General features: G+C 41.8%; 1 protein-coding gene across 3 annotated transcripts in view; it reads right to left on the reverse strand.

The window, feature by feature from the left end:
• Nucleotides 1-21,474, reverse strand: part of PPP6R2 (protein phosphatase 6 regulatory subunit 2) — a 4,227,669-nt gene that overhangs the window by 484,246 nt on the left and 3,721,949 nt on the right. For all 3 annotated transcript variants that reach the window (XM_044088566.1, XM_044088567.1, XM_044088565.1), the window contains exon 22: nt 1,800-2,007. In XM_044088566.1, the coding sequence (XP_043944501.1) occupies nt 1,800-2,007 (208 nt within the window). The remainder of the gene's footprint in view (nt 1-1,799; nt 2,008-21,474) is intronic.

Raw genomic sequence — 21,474 nt, forward strand, 5'->3', positions numbered from 1 at the left:
TTGGAAAACAGGTACTTTTGTGTTTCGGCCACACTAGGTAACCTGGCAGACTTCTTAAGTGCAGGAGTTTGACCGTTAGGAAGATTGGAAGCAGTGAGAAAAATACTCTCTATAACAGACAACAGAGGTGTTGCTTTCAGCATCTATAGTTGTAACAAATCATTCATATTATATAAAATGTAAGTGAAAGAAATTTCTTCAACAGGGCTGTCTGAAGCCATGCATTCGTCAGAATGCTCAGACTGAAAAGAATGTCCTGAGCATTCCCCTCAATGGCTGCTCTTGTGACTGAAAAATCCTGTCAGAATGAAAAGGACCTCTTTCTTTTCATGCCTGAATATTCTGTAGGCATAGTAAAAGCAGTAATCAGTTCCTTGGCAAATCCCAGTAAATCTGCCCTGTCCATGGAAAAAGACATATGAGAATGGAAGTTTTTCTCACAAAGCTCACTATCTTTGTACAAAGCCTGAATCTTAGCACTATGGACCCTGCAACTACAACCCCCTCCTAGCTAAGTGAAGATCCTTCACTTGTCTCTTCCCCAGACACAGACAATAGTGTCTCTCTCTCTTGCCCACCAAGGGCATCCATATAGCTGCAGGGGGCATGGCTACCTCCCCTGGTTGGTGGCTTGGAATGCTACATGGAAGAAGGGGGGGGGGTAGTCTCAGGAAGAAGTGGCCAAAGCAGAGACACCCACCAGCAGCTGAGGAAAACTAAGAGACTGTCTGACCCTTAAAGACTCCTTATATATTTTTTAATGTATTGGGGAAGGTACAACCTACAACCATAGTGGCCCACTGCTGCTCCATCAGTAAGCCAAAAGCAAAGTTGAGCCTTGACAAGTTGGTAAGGCGAATGACAGAGAACAAATGATTCTGAGGTAAGTAAACCACTGACAATCCCCCACAAGTGCAATATCTTGCCCCAAACACACAAATTGTTAAAATCTATTAAAAATTAAACTTTTCCTCACAGAGTTTACATAATCACCAACATTAACTCCTTCAAAGCATAAAGGCAATAAACTTTCCAAAAGAAAAAAAAAACAAGATTTTGTCAAAAAATCTATTTAAAATAGGAAGGCTTTCCATAATGGGGACTTAGCCCAGCTCTTGAAAAATCACTACACTAGCCAACTGAGAGACTAAAAGGACTAATGCATGAAATGCTCACTTCAGTGGCAAAACATAGCTCTGAAGATTTTTGACCCTCCAACTGCCTTCTATATGGAGCTCTTCATGTGCTCCTGGTAGCTGGGACATGTGGAAGAAATCCAAAGCTATGTGAAGCTGGCCAGTGCATAGGGTAAGGCCCAAATAGCTTAGATTACTACAAGGATGATCAATGTATTGAACATCTGAGACTTGCACATTCCCCCACTGTCCAACATTAAGTATTAAGGCCTGCTACTATTCCATGCACCTAAAAAGCATAGGTACTGATGACAGTGACTTTTAACAACTAAGATGCAAAAGTCAATAAACCGATGTTCCCCATCTTCCCCATTTTACTTAACAGAATTACTAATGAGGACTCAACCAACCTGACTGCACCTTCTGAAAAAAACAATGAGAACCATTAAGATCCAGTGTATCTACTAGTTACTGGTAGTGAATCTAGCAGCTACACCTAGCAGTAACCAGCACCCAAACAGAACTCAGATGGAACCAACCACTGAAAACTGTACTGGACAAAGACAGTAGCAAGACAAAGCAACCCAGAATATGCCAGGTATGAAGAGCCTACTGGATCCATCTACTGGTCCCATCATGATATAAAAATGATAATTACAGTACCTGGTGAAAACAGCCTTTTCATTCTTGGCATCCATTGTGAGCTTAATAGTTTCATGCACCGATCCTGTGGTGATGATCTCTGTGACTATGTCTGTTTTGTCTTCCTCATCATCACTGTCAGAACCACCAGATGAACTGCTGTCAGAGGCAACTAATGGTGCTTTTCTAGCCACACAAACATTCCAAGCACAAGGTGATACTGCACTAACTGTAAAGACAACAAAATATTTCATTTAGTTAAGAACAGTATCAAAGAACCAACTTAAGAACAAAAACTGTTTGCCAAACAAGTGTAAATGAACAGGCATTTAATAAAAGCTGCTATATTACGTACTTAAGAACAGAAGAACAGCATGTAACTGTTGAGTCCATGAGTCAGTCAGCAATTAAACATAAAAAAGTTATGTACTCACCATAACATTCCATCTGTGTTGCCCATTTACATTCTTCCTCAACTGATGGGTCTTGGATCTGACTTGCCCACCTCTACCAGATCCCTTAGATCCAAAAAATCTCAAGCTCCTTTTACCCATAATGCCCACCAACCTAACATACTTCAGATTGAGTCTGCTGCCCTTAGAGATAAAGGGACAATACTTTAAAGAAATAGAATAAGAAAAGGATCTGGAGCTCAAACAAGGAACAAAGGCCCCCAAAGAAAAACTCTTTGGTCTTTCCAGGAGAAAAGGAAAGGGGGCATGTGGGTGGGAATTTGAGAAAGAATGAAAATGGACAATACAGACGGAACGTTATGCTGAGTATATAATTTTATCTGATTTTGTCCTTTTCATTCATTCCTCAATTGATGGGACAGAGTCCCAGCTACTGGAACTTGGGGGGTCTTCATGGAAGGAAATTCCAGAGTACTGAAAAGCAAAAGGCAGAGCTGTTCCTGGAAACCAAATCCAATTTGTAACGAGCAATAAAAGTATGAGCATTAGTCCACGCTGTAGCTGCATAAATGTCATCTATGGAAGCCTTTCATCAAAAAGCTGAAGAGACTTCCATAGACCTCGAGGAATGAGCTCTAAGAGGCTTAAGGCAAGGATAATCCTCTTTTACTACAGACAAAAGAGATATAGTCTGTTAACCATTTGGCCAGAGTAACTCTGGAAACTGGCTTGCCCAATTCATTACGAGAGAGAGAGAGAGAGAGAGAGAGACAAACAACTGGTCAGCCTTTCTGAAATCCTTGGTTCTATGGAGACAAATAACCACAAATGTATCGGCCAAGAATAAAACAACCAGAAAAACGAACTTGGCAAAAAACAGATGTGAATGAGCAGTGTTAAACAATATAGTCGAATAATTTACTGACAAATAAATAAAATGTTAAGCACGTTCATCTCCAGGTATGGAGCTTCATCAGTACTGAAATAACAGATCAAAATCTTAAATAAATCATAGACTGGATAACAATCCAGTCAGGAAATAACATAAATAATTAAATTAAACTCAGCAGCACCAATTATAAGCTAGGTTAAACTTGGAGAGACTAAAATCTAAAAGTCAAAACAGGATACCTGTCTATGGAAACACTTTATAATCTCGAAATACTGAAATGTCGAATTTCAGTATCTCGAGACTATAAAGTCGAAGTCTGAAAACAGCGAAACTGCATAACCGCGAATTTGAATATCTCAAATTTGCAGTTATGGCTTTACGCTATGTAATGTCCGGGATTGTATGTGGATGGTGTGAGGTGCAGTGTGTGGATTTAGGTGTTATGTCAGGTAAGTGACTGTTTTGTAAGGGTTTTGGGTGGGAGTTTGAGTGCATGTGAGTGTGCTGATATGTGTGATGTGTGTGTGAGGGACTGTAGAATGTGCATGTGGTTGCTTTTGTTTACTGTTTGTGCGATGTCGGAGTTAGTATATATAAGTAAGGGGGTGTGGGGAGGCGCCCTGCTTATAAGTTTCTGGATGTGTGTTGTTTTGTTTATGTTCTGATGTGGGTGATGAGGTATATGTGTGGTCTGGTGTGTGCTGTGTTTTAGGTGTTTTGAATTTTGTGGTTTTGGTGTTTCAGTGTTGTGTGGATTCGATTTCATGGTCCCGAAAAACTGAAACTCGAGATTTCAGTATTTCGAGATTATGAAGTGAATCCCTATCAAGCACCAGAATAACAATTAAAAAAAAAAACTATTAAAATTAAGTTAATCAATACATGAATATATAATACAACAAAAATAATAAATACAATAAATATGATCATAACAGGCTGATAAGTGCAAGAATGAAGCATAAGTTAAACACCATAATGGAAAACCAGTAATTTCTTGTAGAAGCATCACTCAAAACTGGCCACTTTAAGATGTGGGAATAAAGACTGTCACACCAAAACGAAGGCAAAAAAGGAGCACAGCGATACCTTATAACTTGGCTGCCCTGAGCTTTAAAGCACTAACAATGGAAATTGCAACATTTAACCCCTGGTCTTTCACTGGCATTTAAGCAGATCTTCCAAAGCAGTTCCTTGTATTCTACACCTGTTCCAGTACAAAAAAAATAAAATGCATTGTTATTTACGCAGGAAATATGATGTCTGTAAAAGGCATTAGTGTCCTTTTTCTGGCTAATTTCAAAAAGATATTTGTAAATTCTCTTTTGTACACAGCACTCAGTATTAGCAACTTAAAAAGAAAAACAAAAGTCACAAAAGGCCGGGTACACCACTCCTATACGTTTACAACTGAAACTATATTTGAAATGGAAAGTGGAGTTTAAACTGGGTAACCTAAAAACTTCACCTTCATAAATGGAACTACGTTGTAGGTAAGCTCCACATTTTCTGGTCCCTTTAACTAAACCCATACTTAAATTTAAACCTGGTGTGACTGCTTTCTTGCAGAAATAACAAGAAATTTTTTTTTTCTACTGGAACAGGTGGCCTGGAATCCCAGGGGTGGCCCAGGGAGTACAGTATAGAATATAAGGAACTGCTTTGGCAGATCCATTTAAATGCCAGTGAAAGACCAGGGTTAAACAATGCAACTAACATTGCTACTGATTTAAAGCTCAGGGCTGCCATGTTGTAAGGCATTTCTTTGCGCTAAAAAATCAAGAAAGCTGGTACAGTGGCAGAAAGGGGGTCCAGATCCCGGTTAAGGGCCCAGAATACAAACTCTTCCATTTACTTTATTGGATATCCCTAAAAATTAAACATGAAACTATAATACTTGAAGACTTAAACAAAGACAGGCAACTCATATTAAACCTGGTGTGACTGCTTTCTTGCAGAAATAACAAGAAATTTTATTTTATGTTTTTCTACTGGAACAGGTGGCCGGGAATCCCAGGGGTGGCCCAGGGAGTACAGTATAGAATATAAGTAACTGCTTTGGCAGATCCATTTAAATGCCAGTGAAAGACCAGGGTTAAACAATGCAACTAACATTGCTACTGCTTTAAAGCTCAGGGCTGCCAAGTTGTAAGGCATTTCTTTGTGCTAAAAAATCAAGAAAGCTGGTACAGTGGCAGAAAGGGGGTCCAGATCCCGGTTAAGGGCCCAGAATACAAACTCTTCCATTTACTTCATTGGATATCCTTAAAAATTAAAGATGAAACTATAATACTTGAAGACTTAAACAAAGACAGGCAACTCATAAAGTCCACTACCCCCACTGAATCCATAGACTTGTACAACTTCAGACAATTAATAACTACACCTACTAGAATCAATAAAACTTCAGGCAGACACTCAACATTAGAAGAGATTCTTACAAACAAACCAGGCACACTGACAAAAGTAGGCTGCCTCTCAGATAACACAAGTGACCACATACCAACATATGCTATTAGAACTCACCATAACCTAGATAAGCATATTACCTATAATCAAATATGAAATACAACCAATTTCAGCAAAGATAATGTCAATGAAACACTAAAAAAATATAACTAGAATGTACTTGGAGCAATGCCTCTAGATACTGCTGCAGAACACTTTAATAACTCATTCTTACAGACCTTAAATAAGCTATAACCAGTACGTAATAAAAGTGTAAAGTCCACCATGGCTGACAAAGGAAAAAAAAAACATGATAAAAAGGGATACAGCCTGGAAAAACTGGTACAAAAATAAAACTCAAAATGCACTCCAGGAATTTAGACATCTTAGAAACCTTGCAAAACTCTATGTTAAACAGAATAAGCAAACGTACTATACCAATTTGCAAGGCAAACATATAAACAACCCAAAACATTTTTGGTCATCACTAAATAACTACTCCACCCTAGCAAGACTACTAGTCCTTCTCCAAACACAGATGATACGACAGACTATCTCCACACAGTTTAATTCCTACTTTATACAATCAATATCATCTCTCTTAGACACTAACACATCTGCCCCTTCACTCTACCCCTGTCATATCAAAACAACCGACAAAATTTAAATTTTAGTCCAGGACCTACCTCACTCGTAGGAAAGTTGCTCGTTAAACTAAAAACTACTTCTGTAGCTGTAGACCAACTACCATCAGACTGTCTAAAAATGGCTGCAGAAATCATAGCCTTCCCTGTGTCCATACAAATTTACAGGTCCATAGCAGAAAGATACACCCCATCACTTTGAAAAAATTCTACATCATACCACTGCACAAAGGCGGCACATCTACATAGTTTAATAACTACGGACTGATAGCCTTTCTCTCCCCTCTCTCCAAAATATTAGACAAATGCATCCATATGCAGCTGATGCAAAACCTAACCTCAAATAACCTGCGATCAGAAACACAAAATGCCTTTACGGCCCCAGCACAAAACCTCTACTGCATTTTACTAATATAATAAACCAACACAGAAACAATAGTCTGCTTGTGTCCACCATGTTAAGACTTGTCAAAGGCATCTGATACCGTCTCGCACCAGCAAAGTACAGTTGTGTACACTTACTATAAATGTAGATGTTCGAGTGTATTCACTGTTGCAGTCATTACATTTGGGTAATCTGCTGGCAGGTTGCCCTCAGTCGGCCTGAATATCAAAGTCTTGGGTCCTGCGTCGGCTGCTGTCTCTTCCATGACGTCAGGTCATCAGGGGTATAAAACAGGCAGCCGACGCCATCTTCTTTAGTCTTTCTTGCCGTGCGGTGCCCAAAGCAGAAGCAGTTCGCAAGTGCCGGTCGGCCGACTCCTGAAATTTTCGAATTCGAGTTTCAGAACCGAAGTCTTCAATTAAAGCTAAGTACCCCATTGGGGAAACTTTTTCTTGCTCCATACCGATGTCAGTAAAAGTTAATAATGGCATTACTTGTGGGAAGCAAATACCTCATAAGGATTTTCATTCGTACCTTATTCCTTGTCTAGGCCCAGATCATAATGTGCCTTGCTGTCGGTTTTTTGCTATATTTAACCAACGCACTATTAAGCGTCGGTATATCTTTGCTTCAAAATATTTTGGAAACAGATTTAACTACCCCGAAATGTCGTCAGATAGCAATCCGACTACCGGAGTTCACAAAAAACACAAAGAAAAGGACAGAGACAGACCGCTGAGGTCCAAAACCGACGACAAAGCTTCTCCTAAGCCAGTCGCCGGTTCGCCGGTACTCAGTGAGGCGCTTTCGCAGCCCCTGATACCCGCTATTTTTGAGTTGCAGGCCTCTACCGAGACCCATGTGGACTCCGGCACACCGCGAGACTCTCAAAGTATTGTATCAGCGGATGTCTCTCCCTCGGATGGGTCCGGAGCCGCTGAGCAGGCGCCGGCTTCTGAGGGTGTCTTCAGGCCTCAGCATTTCTGTATACAACCAACGCCAGCTTCAAAGACAAAGGCAACTTCTAAGGCTAAAAATCTGACACATGAGCCACGTGCTCAGGCCTCTATGCCCAAAAAGCAGATGATCAAAATGGCTGAAGACCTAATTACTTTGATCAGGGGTTCCCAACCCCCCCCTGAAAAGAGGCCTAGGCAAGACACTGATTATGAATTTTCAGAACAGGTTTCTATTTCTTCTGATCAGGAATTTTCTATACCACCCTATGAGGATTCAGATGCAGAGGAATCCATCCCTTCTGCATCTCCTCCTGAAGATTATTCCTTTGGAGAAACTTTGCATACTTTGAGGGAACATTTTCATTGGGAGAGTCAAGATTTCTCAGAATCAAAAAAGAGGCTTAGGGATTTCCTTCTTCTCCCTCAGCATAGGCCTTTAGCCATACCTCCAGTATTAGACATTGTAGATGATGATGTGTTTTCGGAATCAAGCATGACTCCAGATTTCTTACCTCCGGCTCCTTGCAAGCCAGACAGATATTACAGGGTTCCTGACTCTCACAAATTTCTATTCAAAAACCCTGCTGCTGACCTTGAAACTATATCACAGAGTCCCAAAGGTGTAAAGGCCTCAACAGCTAAGAATCCTACCCCCTATGATAGAGATTCCAGGGCGCTGGATAGATGGGGAAAGAAGGTTTATACGTCTGCAACCTTGGCAATTAGGGCCTTAAACTGCCAGTTTCATATGCTTAAATATCAACAGCATGTTATGGGATTATTGAAACAGAAAATTATGTTGATTTCTGAATATGTGGAAAATAAAAAATTACAGGAATTATTGCATGCAGCAGAACAAGTTGGAAAGCATACTTTGCAATGTGGTTTTGATTCCTTGAGGGTCGCAGTTACTGGATCTGTGATTAGAAGGCATGCTAAAGGAGCAAAATTTGCCTGATCATGTTAAAGCTAAGTTGTTGGATGCACCTTTACAGCATGATACTCTGTTTGGTAATAAGGCAGAAGAGATTTTAAAGAAAATGGAAGACAAAGCTAAGTCTATGCAAACTGCAAAAGACTTTTTACAAGTGCAGCCACCAAGATTCAGTAGACACTGGCCTACAAAAAAATTGTCCTTTCCTGTGTCCGACACAGCTTCACGGGGCAAATCCAGGCACTCAAAGGGCTCTAGATACCAATCACATGATTCTTACAGGTCAAAGCAATGGGGTGCCTCTACCTCCAAATATGGAGGAAATAAAGCACAACCCTATAGTAAACAATCTCAATGACTTCCCTCTGCCATCATCAAGCACTTAACTTTTGGCAGCCCCCTTAGGGGGAAAACTATTACTTCATGTTCAAAACTGGCAGTTAATAATCCAGGACAAGTGGGTATTAAACATAGTATCGCAGGGATACAGATTTCATTTCCATACTCTGCCAATTCCAAACGATTGGCCAGATCTACCATGAAATCAATGGGCAGAGACACAGAAACAAGTTACGTCCCTCATGGATATAGGGGCTATTCAACCAGTGCCAGAACAGGAAAAAGGACAAGGGTTTTACTTAAGACTGTTCTTGGTACCCAGAAAAGACAAAGCATGGCGCCCAATACTGGGATTTATCAATTTTGAAAATATTCTTAGACATACCAAAATTCAAAATGCTAACTCTGCAGCAGCTTCTGCCCATGCTGGGCAAGAACGCTTGGCTAGTGACTCTAGACTTAACAGAGGCATACCTGCATATCCCAATAAGGGAATCATGCAGAAGATACCTCTGCTTCAAGGCTGGCTTTATGCATTACCAATTCTCTGCACTGCCCTTTGACTTATCTACTGTGCCCAGGGTCTTTACAAAGTGCCTGGCACCAATAATTGCATTCTGCAGACAAAGTAGTATACAAATCTATCCTTACTTGGACGACTGTCTCATTCAAGCAAAAAACAAGGACATTCTTCTTCAACATCTGGCGTTTGTGAAAAGGCTTCTAACATGCCTAGGGTACACAATAAACAAAAAGAAATCACAACTGGTACCCTCTCAAAAGATAACATTCCTGGATGCAAGCTTGAATACAACTGCCCAGATGGCTTACCTTATGCCAGACAAACAAAGGCAACTGACTATTTACTTCAAACAGATGGCAACAAAACCCCAGTTATCTTCAGGACAAATTCTGCAGGCCTTGGGGTTCATGGCATCCTGCATTCTACTGATTCCATATGCAAGACTGCATATGAGGAAACTACAGTGGTACCTAAAAGGTTTATGGAGTCAACACTGTCACAGTCTGGAAACAATGATTCCTCTCATTCCCTGCCTACAACAGGAGTTTCTTTGGTGGGCAGAGACATGTCAACAGAACATGGGACGGTCTTTCACTCTACCCCCTGCCAACCAAACCCTAACTACAGACGCATCAGACTATGCTTGGGGGGCTCACCTGGTGGGGAGATGCATTCAGGGCATATGCAGCCCAAGACAAATGCATCTGCATATCAACCAGAAAGAGATATTAGCTGTTCAGAATGCCCTGACAGCCTTCAAGGACTTACTTCATCCAGGACAACTACTGATAAAGACGAACACCACCACAGTTATGTGGTACATAAACAAGCAGGGGGGCACACACTCCTACCCCCTTTGCAGACTAGCCATGGCATTGTGGGACACAGCCTTGACTTACCAAGTACATCTTCAAGCTCAATTCCTGCCAAGAAAACAAAACACTCTGGCAGACAACCTTAGCAGAAACCTTATGGACCCTCACGAGTGGAAAAGTACAGTTTTGTACCTACAATAAATGTAGATGTTCGCGTGTTCACACTGCTGCAGTCATCACACTTGGGTTATCCTGCTATCAGGCGGTCCCGCAGTCGGCCAGAGTTCCAAAGTCTTGGTCCGTCGTCAGTTGCTGTCACTTCTTCCCTGACGTCAGTGCGCCAGGGGTATATAATATGCATCCGACGCCATTTTCCTCAGTTTTTCTTGCCCCAGATGTCAGGTGCCACCAAGTGGGTAGGCAATACATATTGCTAATCAAAAATGTACATATAAAATAAAAACAATACCTTCAGTTACCAGCAAATACACCCCAAAGATTGTATAGGATAGAAGGGTATAGATAAGTCCAGCTAGTTCAGAGGAGATGGAGGGAGGGTAACCTGGACTGCAGCAGTGTGAACACTCGAACATCTACATTTATGGTAGGTACAAAACTGTACTATGTTCATCGTGTTACACTGCTGCAGTCATTACACTTGGGTTGAATCCCAAAGCTAAGTTTGGGTGGCTGGTCTATAAAGAGTTAGGATTGGCTAAGAGGCCCTGCAGAACTGCAGTGGAAACTCCTGCTCTGAATTTAGAGTAAAGAGGCAGGTGGTAATGCTTGGTGAAGGTGTGCACTGAACTCCAAGTTGCAGCCTCCAAAACTTCCTTGGTAGGTACTCCTCTGAGAAAGGCTGCTGATGTGGCTGTTGCCCTGGTGGAATGAGGCCTAATGTTATTAGGGACTGATTTTCCATGCTGTGTGTAGCAGCCGAATACAGTGTCCTATCCATTTGGATATAGCCTGCTTTGAGATAGCCTTGCCTTGTGATCCTGCAGCATATGCTACAAACAGTTGATCAGTTTTCCTGAAAGCTTTTGTTTTGTCCAAGTAGAAGCATAGCTGCCTGTGTATGTCCAAAGAATGCAGAAGTTTCTCCCTTTATTTTGGGGGTTTGGATAAAAAGTAGGCAAATGGATGGTTTGGTTAAGAGCCACACTAGATACCACCTTTGGCATGAAGGTAGGGTTTGTCCTTAAAGATACCCTGTCCTGATGAAAAATTATAAAAGGTTCCACTGCCATTAATGCCTGTAGCTCTGAGACTCTTCGTGCTGAAGTTACTGCCAGGAGCAGAGCTGTTTTCCATGATAAAAATTTTAGATTGACTGTATTGGCTGGCTCAAAAGGTGGTAGGGTCAGTTTTTCCAAAACTAAATTGAGGTCCCAAGTTGGTGTTGGTGCTCTCCAGGGTGGTCTTATGTTTTTAGCCCCTCTGAGGTACTGCTTTAGCAAGGGATGAGAGAATAAAGGAGGATCTGTGTTGTAATGTGCAGAAATGGCAGAGGCATGGATCTTAATTGATGAAAAGGATAGGCCTCTGTCCAGCATCTCAGTTAAGTATTGTAAAATCTGAGGAATGTTTGGAACAAGAGGGTCAAGGCTATGAACCTGGTTCCAGGCGCAGAATCTCTTCCATTTTTCTGAGTAAGCTTTCTTGGTGCTAGGCCTCCTGGCCTCCAAAATGACATCCATAACAGCTCTAGAGATAGGGTTGTTGCCTGTTTGACTAAAGTATTTGCCATGCAGCCAGGTTTAGGTTTTGAGCTGACCGTGCAGGATCCGATTGTTTTGTTGAGTCAGAAGGTGTGGAATTTGGGGTAAAATCCATGGTGGGCCCTGAGCCAAGTTCCTTAAGATAGGGTACCCAGTGCTGGCATGGCCAGCCTGGAGCAATCAGGATCATCTATGTTTTTTTTTGTCTGGCTTTTAGGAGTACCTTTGAAAGGAGAGACAGTGGTGGGAAAACATAGACTTTTAGGTTTTTCCAGCTAAACAAAAGAACATCCACTTTCCATGCTTGTCTGTGATAAGTCCTTGTGCAGAATTTTTGTAGCTGGCAATTCAGAGGCGAGGCAAAAAGATCTATGTCTGGGCATCCCCATTTTTGTGTTATCATGCTGAAGATTTGTGGATTCAATTTCCATTCGTGAGGGTCCATGATATTTCTGCTTAGGTCGTCTGCCAGAGTATTTTTCTTTTCTGGCAGGAATTGTGCTTGCAGGTGAACTTGGTACATTAGAGCTGTGTTCCACAAGGCCATGGCTTGCCTGCACAGGGGATAAGAATGAGTGCTCCCTTGTTTGTTTATGTACCACATTACTGTGGTGTTGTCTGTCTTTAGTAATAGTTGTCCTGGATGTAGAAGGTTCTTGAAAGCTGTTAGGGCATTTTGCACAGCCAACATCTCTTTTTGATTGATGTGAAGATGCATCTGGTCTGTGGTCCACTTGCCCTGAATGCATTTTCCTGCCATGCGTGCTCCCCAGGCATAATCTGAAGCATCTGTTGTTAGAGTTTGCCTGGCTGTGGGTTGGGTAAAAGGCTGACCCTTGTTTAGGTGACATGCCTGTGCCCACCATCGAAACTCCTGTTGTAGGCAGGGAATCATTGGAATTACTGCTTCTAGACTGTGAGAATGTTGAGACCAAACACTTTTTAGGTACCATTGTAATTTCCTCATATGCAGTCTGGCATATGGTATTAGTAGTATGCAGGATGCCATGAATCCCAGGGCCTGCAGAATTTTTCTTGCAGGGAGATGGGACGTTTTTGCCAGTAGTTGAAAATATTGAGTTAGTTGCACCTGTTTGTCTGGCGTGAGGTAAGCCATCTGGGCCGTTGTATTTAAGCTAGCATCCAGGAATGTAATCTGTTGTGAGGGCACTAGTTTTGACTTCTTTTTGTTTACTGTGTACCCTAGTGAAATTAGCAACTTTTTCACAAACACCAGATGCTGTAGAAGAATGTCCTTTGTCTCTGCTTGAATGAGGCAGTCGTCCAGGTATGGATATATTTGAATTCCTTTTTGTCTGCAAAATGCAATTACTGGTGCCAGGCACTTTGTGAAGACCCTGGGCGCAGTAGATAAGCCAAAGGACAGTACAGAGAATTGGTAGTGCATTGTACCAGCTTTGAATCTGTGGCATCTTCTGCAATTTTGTCTGATAGGGACATGCAGGTATGCCTCTTTGAGGTCCAGAGTAACAAGCCAAGCCTTCTTGCCCAGCATGGGCAGAAGCTGCTGTAATGTCAACATTTTGAATTTCGGAATCTCCAGGTAAGTATTCAGAATTGAAAGGTCCAGTACAGGCCTCCAGGCTTTGCCCTTTCTGAGGACCAGGAAGAGTCTTGAGTAAAATCCTTGCCCTTGTTCCTGTTGTGGTACTTTTTGTATAGCTCTCATGTCCATGAGGGCTGAAATTTGTTTTTGTGCCTCTGCCCATTGATTTTGTGGCAGGTCTGGCCATTCCTTTTAGCTTTGGTAAGTATGGAAGTGGAATCTGCAACCTTGAGACACAATATTCAGGACCCATTTGTCTTGGGTGATTGTTTGCCAGTTTTGAGAAAAAAGTGCTAGTTTTCCTCCTAAGGGGGCTTCCAAAAGGGACATGCTCGGCTTATGCAAAGGAAAGTCATTGTGACTGTTTCCTGTAAGGTTGAGACTTGTCCTCACCTCCTTTTGGGGGAGCCCGGACATAGATTTATTTGCCTTCCTCCAGAATTATCAACTGGACAAACACTGCATAAGAACTTATCACAGACAAGCATGGAAAGTGGATGACCTATCCTTCAGTTGGAAAAACCTATCAGTCTACACCTTTCCTCCTCTGCCTCTTCTTCCCAAAGTCCTACTAAAGGTCAGAAAAGAAAAAAACGAAAATGATTCTAATTGCTCTGGACTGGCTTCGCCAACACTGGTATCCAATCCTAAGGAATGTGTCTTAACTTCCTCCTTGGTATTTGCCTCAAATACCTCATTTACTATCTCAGCAAAACAATCAAATCCTGCACAATCAGCTCCAAACTCTGAACCTGGCAGCATGGCTGATCATGTAGTTATTCAAACAACACCTCTCAGTAAATCTGTGATGGATGTAATTTTGGAAGCCAGAAGGCCTAGTACTAGAAAATCTTACGCTGATAAATGGAAGAGATTCTGTGCTTGGAAACAAGCACAAGGAACTGACATAGCAAAGCCAAATATTCCTTAGATTTTGCAATACTTAACTGAGATGCTTGACAAGGGCCTGTCTTTTTCATCAATAAAAATCCATGCCTCTGCCATCTCGGCTCATTACAACACAGAGCCACCGATCTTTTCTCATCCTTTGCTAAAACAGTATCGTAGAGAGGCCAAACATTTAAGGCCTCCCAGAAGAAGATCACCAATTCCTGCATGGGACCTCAATTTTGTGTTGGAAAAACTCACCCTGCCTCCATTTGAACCAGCTGCTACTGCAGATATAAAGTTTTTATCCTGGAAAACAGCTTTACTTCTGGCAATCACTTCAGCAAGAAGGGTTTCAGAGCTGCAGGCCCTCATGGCTGTGGAGCCTTTTATTATATTTTACCCAGGCAGGGTGTCCCTCAGGACCAATCCTTCCTTTATACCTAAGGTGGCATTCAGTGTGGCTCTTAACCAAACTATTCACCTGTCAACCTTTTACCCAAATCCGCAGAACAAGGGGGAGCGGATTCTGCATTCCTTGAACATGCACAGACAACTAAGATTCTACTTAAACAGGACCAAATCTCTAAGAAAAACTGAGTAGCTACTGGTGGCATTTGCTGCAGGATCAGAGGGAAAGGCTATTTCAAAGCAGACTATTTCAAAGTGGATAAGCCACTGCATCAGTTTCTGCTACTTGCATCATGGTAAACCAGTGCCCAAAGGGCATTAGATCACATTCTACCAGGGCTGCATCTACATCAGCAGGTACCAACCAAAGACATTCTAGAGGCTGCTACTTGGAGTTCTGTGCATACTTTTACAAAGCATTATCATTTGCCTCTCTTTTCTAAGTCCAGGGCAGGCTTTGCCACTGCAGTTCTGCAGGGCCTTATAGCCGCTCCTAATGCTATTTAGTTCCAGCCTCCCATCCATATCTTTGGGATTCTACCCAAATGTAATGACTGCAACAATGAAACACAAAGAACATAGTACAGTTGTGTACACTTACCATAAATGTAGATGTTCGAGTGTATTCACTGTTGTAGTCCGGGTTACCCACCCGCCATCCCCCTTTATTCTGGAGATTCTCTTTCCTTCACTATATTCTACAGCCTTTGTGGTGTATTTGTTTTTAGATGAAAGTAAAGTTTATGTTGTTACAATTGCATGTATATATAGTTATATATATATATATAAATATATATGTATATTTGCTCCCCATTTGGGGGACACCTGACATATGGGGCAAGAAAAACTAAAGTAAATGGTGTCGGCTGCCTGTTTTATACCCCTGACGACCTGACGTCATGGAAGAAGAGACAGCAACCAACGCAGGACTCAAGACATTGATATTCAGGCCAACTGAGGGCAACCTGCCAGCATATTACCCAAATGTAATGATTGCAACAGTGAAACACGAAGAACATCATGGTTTTATCAGTCTGGCGGATGGAAGTGAAAACATTAAGGGAAGAACAGAACAACCTACTTCCTTAAGCATTGCATGGCAGAATATAAATCAAGTGCTGGAAACAGAAGACTGTAACAAAGTATCATCTAATTCAAAGACACGTCCAAGAAAAAGTTTTTTTCAAGTACAGACATCCTATGTAAATAGTTGGTTTTGTAATGTTTGTTTTTGGAATTGTTTCTTCACTTTAAGCTTTGATTATGTAATTATTTATTTGCTATACATACTGTATATATGTTTATGTTTGTGAAAATCAATAAAAATTTATTCAATAAAAAAATGTATAAAGAAGAAAACAGACATTTTTTGAAAGGCATAAAAATAAACATGGACATGGAAAAGAGAGATCTCATATACTGCAATATTTATGCAAAAGAGAAAGCCAAAGTAATCAATACAAAAAAGCAGCTCAAAAGATATTTGAAGAGAATTACAAGCATACATGGAAACTTTCACAATACAAAAATAAGATCACAAAGGGGGAACACAAACCAGAAGATTTGTAAAGCTGAAGTTAAACAAATAGAAGCTACATTTAAGGAATACTTGCAAAGTGAAGAATTTAGTGTAGAAAGCCTAACACAGGTTATGGCATAGTATGATGGAACAATGAATTTCTGAAGTAAGGAGAAACACAGAAACTGGGAGACACTGGAAGAAGATATAAGGTAATGGCAAAGACAAATTTAATATGGTGCTATATTTATGCAAAGGAGAAAGCAAAACAAATCAATACCAAAAAATGCCACCAAAGAGATTTGCAGAGAAATACAGGCAAACACATCTGGCTATGGAACATTTTACAATACAAAAATAAGAAAACAAAGGGGGAAAGCAGAAAAGAGGATTAGTAATGGAGAATTTAAAGAAACAGAAACTGAAATTATGGATTACCATGCGAAGTGAAGGATTCCATGAAGAAAATCCTACTGTGGCAATGTTAATAGGGCCATAGGAGGTTACTAGGCTAATGGCTCTAAGGCCTTTACAAGTCTAGCCATGTGTATATACACGTTCCCAAATTGACCTTGGTTAGATGGTCATTATTCGCATAGCAAGTCTATGACCAGCACTGACTATCCATGTCCATAGGGGACATAGATGCTACCTCCAAGAGTTAATTTGCAGTCTCCCATCCAGTTGTCTAGGTTGCTGCTGAATAGGGTCATCGAGGAGGTATGCTTCATGTGAATTTGGAGTTTATTCCAGATGAGCAGCAATCTCTGGGAGATAAAGCTCTCTCTCCTGCATGTTCTGTTAATATCACAGGATACGCTGAGATTCCTGGAGTGAGTGACTATAAAGATACAGAACACAGTGCCAGAGCTTTCTGTGATACTATAACTGTGACTCAAATCATCCAAATAAAGGCTCATGGCCTGATGGAGACCGGGGAGGAGTGAGTGGCATTGACTTAAATCTCTCCCATCCTGGGGAAGGGTAGAAATCTTCACTGCAACATTGTTTGATCTCACTGAAGAATACAGAGAGGTAGTATGTGGACAGTCAGCCAGGGACACATGCTCAACTCCTACCAAGCTGCTTCATCGGTAACCTTCTGATGGGACACTGCATTCTAAGAATGGTATGCATGGAAGCATGCACATCTACCAGATGAGAAACCACTGTAGGGCCTTCACCCATGAGCATGCATGTCAGCTGTCAAGGGAAGAATTGTTAGGGTTCATAGGAGGTTACTAGGCTATTGACCCTGAGGCCCTTCAAGCCTAGCCAAGAATCTGGCCCGTGTTCCGATAAGTCAGCACCCACTGCCCATGTCCAGCAGGGACACAGGTGGAATCACAGGGGTGTATTCTCTGCTCCTCCTCCAGTTATCCAGGTTGTGCTTAAAAAGGGTTAATGAGATACTGTGCTTGACATGGAGAAGGAGTCTATTCCATGGAAGGGGGAGTTTCAAGAACAACAAATATGTCCCACCAACAAGTCCTATTGATGTCACAGACCAGGTTGAGGTTGCACATGCAGGTTACTTGAGTGGAGCTTGACTTACAGATATGCAGTAGTCCCATCAAGGTAGGGTCTGAGACTGCTTTGTATGCCAGAGGTCTCGTCTGAGGAGTCTGTATGAGACTGAGGGATAGGGATTCCAGCCTAGCTGTGTAGGGTAGATGTTTGAGGCCCTGGATTCTCTTAGTGAGGAACCTCTGTGGTCTCTCCAGCTGCTGCATGTGCTTTGTGAGGTACATGCCGAAGGGGCACTGTACTCAATAATGGGTCTTATAAGGAAAGAATACAGGGATGTTATGACATCCTTGTCCCTGGATGAGATACCCTTACTAATGAGGTGGGCCATGTAAAGCTATGAAAGCTTTCTGTAGAACGGAAGCAACATGGTGGTTAAAAGTCAGTTTATCATCAACCTGGGTGCCCAAGTCCCTCAAGACTGACTGCGTGCTTAGGATCTTGTTATTAATGTGATAATTTGTGGGGATATCACTGTGCCCTAAGGGGATGATGATGCATTTTTTAGAATTCAGTTTGAGGCCATATTTCTAGCACCAGTCATCTGTTTGGGTGAGACCCTCTTGGAGGATGCCCACATCACTAGACGGCATCCAGCTTGCAGTCCTCTGCAAACTTGGTCAGGCATAGCCCTCTGGTTTTGGCAAGCACCTCAGAAAAGTATATCCCTAACAACAGAGGCCCAAGACTGATCCCTAGGGTACACCACTCATTATGGGTCTACTGTTTGAAGTGACTTACTCTATTTTGACAAGGTGAGTTCCATCAGTGAGCCAGTTTGCTACCCATCTGGGTGCTACCTATCTGGTAGCATACAGATTGATGCCTAGCTGAGAGAGTTTATCTATTATACCTGAGTGGGGAGTAGTATCAAAGGCTTTGGCCAGGACAGGGCAGGCAGTGTGCACCGTCTTCCCCTCGTCCATGGATTTGGTGACAGTCTCAAAGAAGTTGACCAAATTTAACAGGCATAACAGGCAGTGTGCACCGTCTTCCCCTCGTCCATGGATTTGGTGACAGTCTCAAAGAAGTTGACCAAATTTAACAGGCATAACCTCCCCTTGATGAAACCATACTGTGTGGGATCATGTGTTTGGAGGTTGCCAATGTCCTTGTTAATGAGGTCCGTGATAATTCATTTCATGGCCTTGCAGATCAGACTAGTTAGGATGATGGGTCTATAATTTCCTTGATTGGTGGGCACTCCACCTTTGTGCAAAGGTATGACAGTGGCTGTCCTCCACTCAGATGGGATGAAGCTGGTACAAAGGCTATGGTTAAACAGGGTACTTAATGGTGCTGCAAGTTCCTGCCTGAGTTCATGTAGGATGCAGCCTGGGATGTTATTGGGTCCCATGGATGCTGTATTTTGGTGATATTGAAGATGGTTAACCCACCCACTGCGCAGTAGCAAGCCATGCCCAAACCCCGCCTGTCACGGCGATGTCAGTACACCTACCACCTTTTGATTGATAGCTGTCAAACTTTTTCCTTGTAAGAATAACAAATATAGAACCTTGCAATGTTACTCCTTTTCCTCTCAATGCACCTGTTCTGTGTCTTGCAGATTCAGCTGTTTCTTATGCACCCTGTGTGATCTGCCTGTGTCCTGAGATGCATCTGTCTTACTCCACAGCCAAAAGTATCATTCTGATTACTGGGGCAGAGTACAGTCTTTCTGTACAGTAGTCTGGATGAAAGGTAATCAGCTACACATGCATGACACTTTAGTACTGAGTGCTGGACAGGATAGACTGAATTAATAAAGTTAAAGTCAAATATACTCACAAGATGGTACAGAGACTAAATGAGTTTCAAGTTTACCATTACTACTTGCTGGATTAAAAAAATTGAACTTCTTTGATTAACTCCTGTGGGATCAAGACCTGTAATTCTTTTGGGATTCAACAAACCGTGGAGATCAGTTAAAATTGCTAACACTAAATTTGTGATAGATCCTTTCCATGTTGAACTTCGAGGAACATGAATGTTTTAAGACCCCAAATGAGGAACATTCCTTGTAATGAGGTACACTTGAGAGGTATTATTATTACTAGTTGCTCATTTTTCATGTGGGCTACAGGACCCTTGGCCATTCTTCAGTGTTTCTAGGATAGCTCACCTGAGTCCCCTCCAATAACATTCCAAGTTTTGAAAATGGACAGCTGAAGTACTATGTGGATACATATTCATCGATTTGCACAAAGCACATTGGATTATACTTAATGTGAAATGCTTCAACTTTAAGTGCAGCAACAACATACCAGAACGGTGATGTATAGTTTTTTATGCCACTACAACCCCCTACCACATCTTAGTTGTGAAATGACAGTTTATTTGTTTATAATATTTGTTTATAAATATTTGTTTATATTTATAGTTTATAAATGGATTTGGATTCTTGATTTCTTATGTACATCTGTAATTTTATGACTTTCATTACATTTTTTCTTTGGATGCATCTTTTACATTTTACATACACTATCATGGCCAATTTACGTTGTGAATCGCCACCCTCCGACATGTCAATCATGGAGGTCATGCCTATTCCTGCGCGAACTTACGGGTGGGTTAACCATCTTCAATATCATCCAAAGAGATGGACTAAGGAGCTCATGCTAGGTCACACATTCTAGGGGAAAGGATAGCAACTCAATCTGATTTAAATTTTTTGACATCGAATGAAGAATGAATATGGCAGAAAGTGGGAAGATGACTGTGATGCATGTCAGACAAGCAGTGTTCTCACTGTATACAGAGTCTATTTCTGTGGTCAAAAGTGTACATGGCACTAACTCTGGTATTGGGGATAAAAGTTGAGATCCCTCATCAGATCCTCTAAAGCTAGCTATGAAAACAGAACTGCAGCAGATAGTAAAGACAAGCACAAGGCCTTCTATAGTTATGTAAAGAATCTCCACATCAATACCAATATTTGCTCTGAGCTACTGCACAATGGTACCACCTATACTGAGGCAACAGATATAGTCAATATACTGGTTGACAGATTCACTGCTAACTCCCCCCCCCCCCCAAAGGACCAATCACAATACCAGTAGATTGCCAGGCACCCAGTATTACTGCTGCACAGGTTAAAACAGCACTGTCCGAGGCCAAGAATACAGCTTCTATGGGACATGACAATATCCCTGGCTGTGTTCTACATGAACTGCAGAAAGAACTGGCAACCTCACCTGTGTGCCCTGCTCAATCACAGCCTCACCTCAGGCTTTGTCCGTACCACATGGTGCACTGCTACAGTCATCCCTCTCCACAACGGAGGAGGGACTACAGACCCTGGGAACTATCGCCCCATTAACCTGACAAGTCTGACATGCAAAGCTATGGAACGGGTCTATATAAGAACATTAAAGTATTAAAACTTCGAATGTTCTGATATCAAATACTATTCAGCAAACGTTAAGAATAGCGAAGCTGCAGAACAGCAAATTCTTTCCTCGGGAAAGAATTTGGTTGGCCGTTTCTGTGGCTTCGCTATTCTTAGCGCTGTGGTGGAAAGTTACGGGCTGGGTTCAGGTAAGTGTGCGACTGTTTGTACGTTAGGGTTGGGGCGGGTTAAGTGAGTTAGGGTTAGGGCGTGGGTTAGGCGTGTGTGCGATAGTGACAGACTTTAGGGTTGGGGTGGTTTAAGTGAGTTAGGGTTAGGGTGCGGGTTAGGTGAGTGTGTGATAGTGACGGACCTTAGGGTTAGGG

Source organism: Protopterus annectens, chromosome 11.part0, assembly GCF_019279795.1.
Source record: "Protopterus annectens isolate FY-2018-M chromosome 11.part0, PAN1.0, whole genome shotgun sequence".
Taxonomy (NCBI): domain Eukaryota; kingdom Metazoa; phylum Chordata; order Ceratodontiformes; family Protopteridae; genus Protopterus; species Protopterus annectens.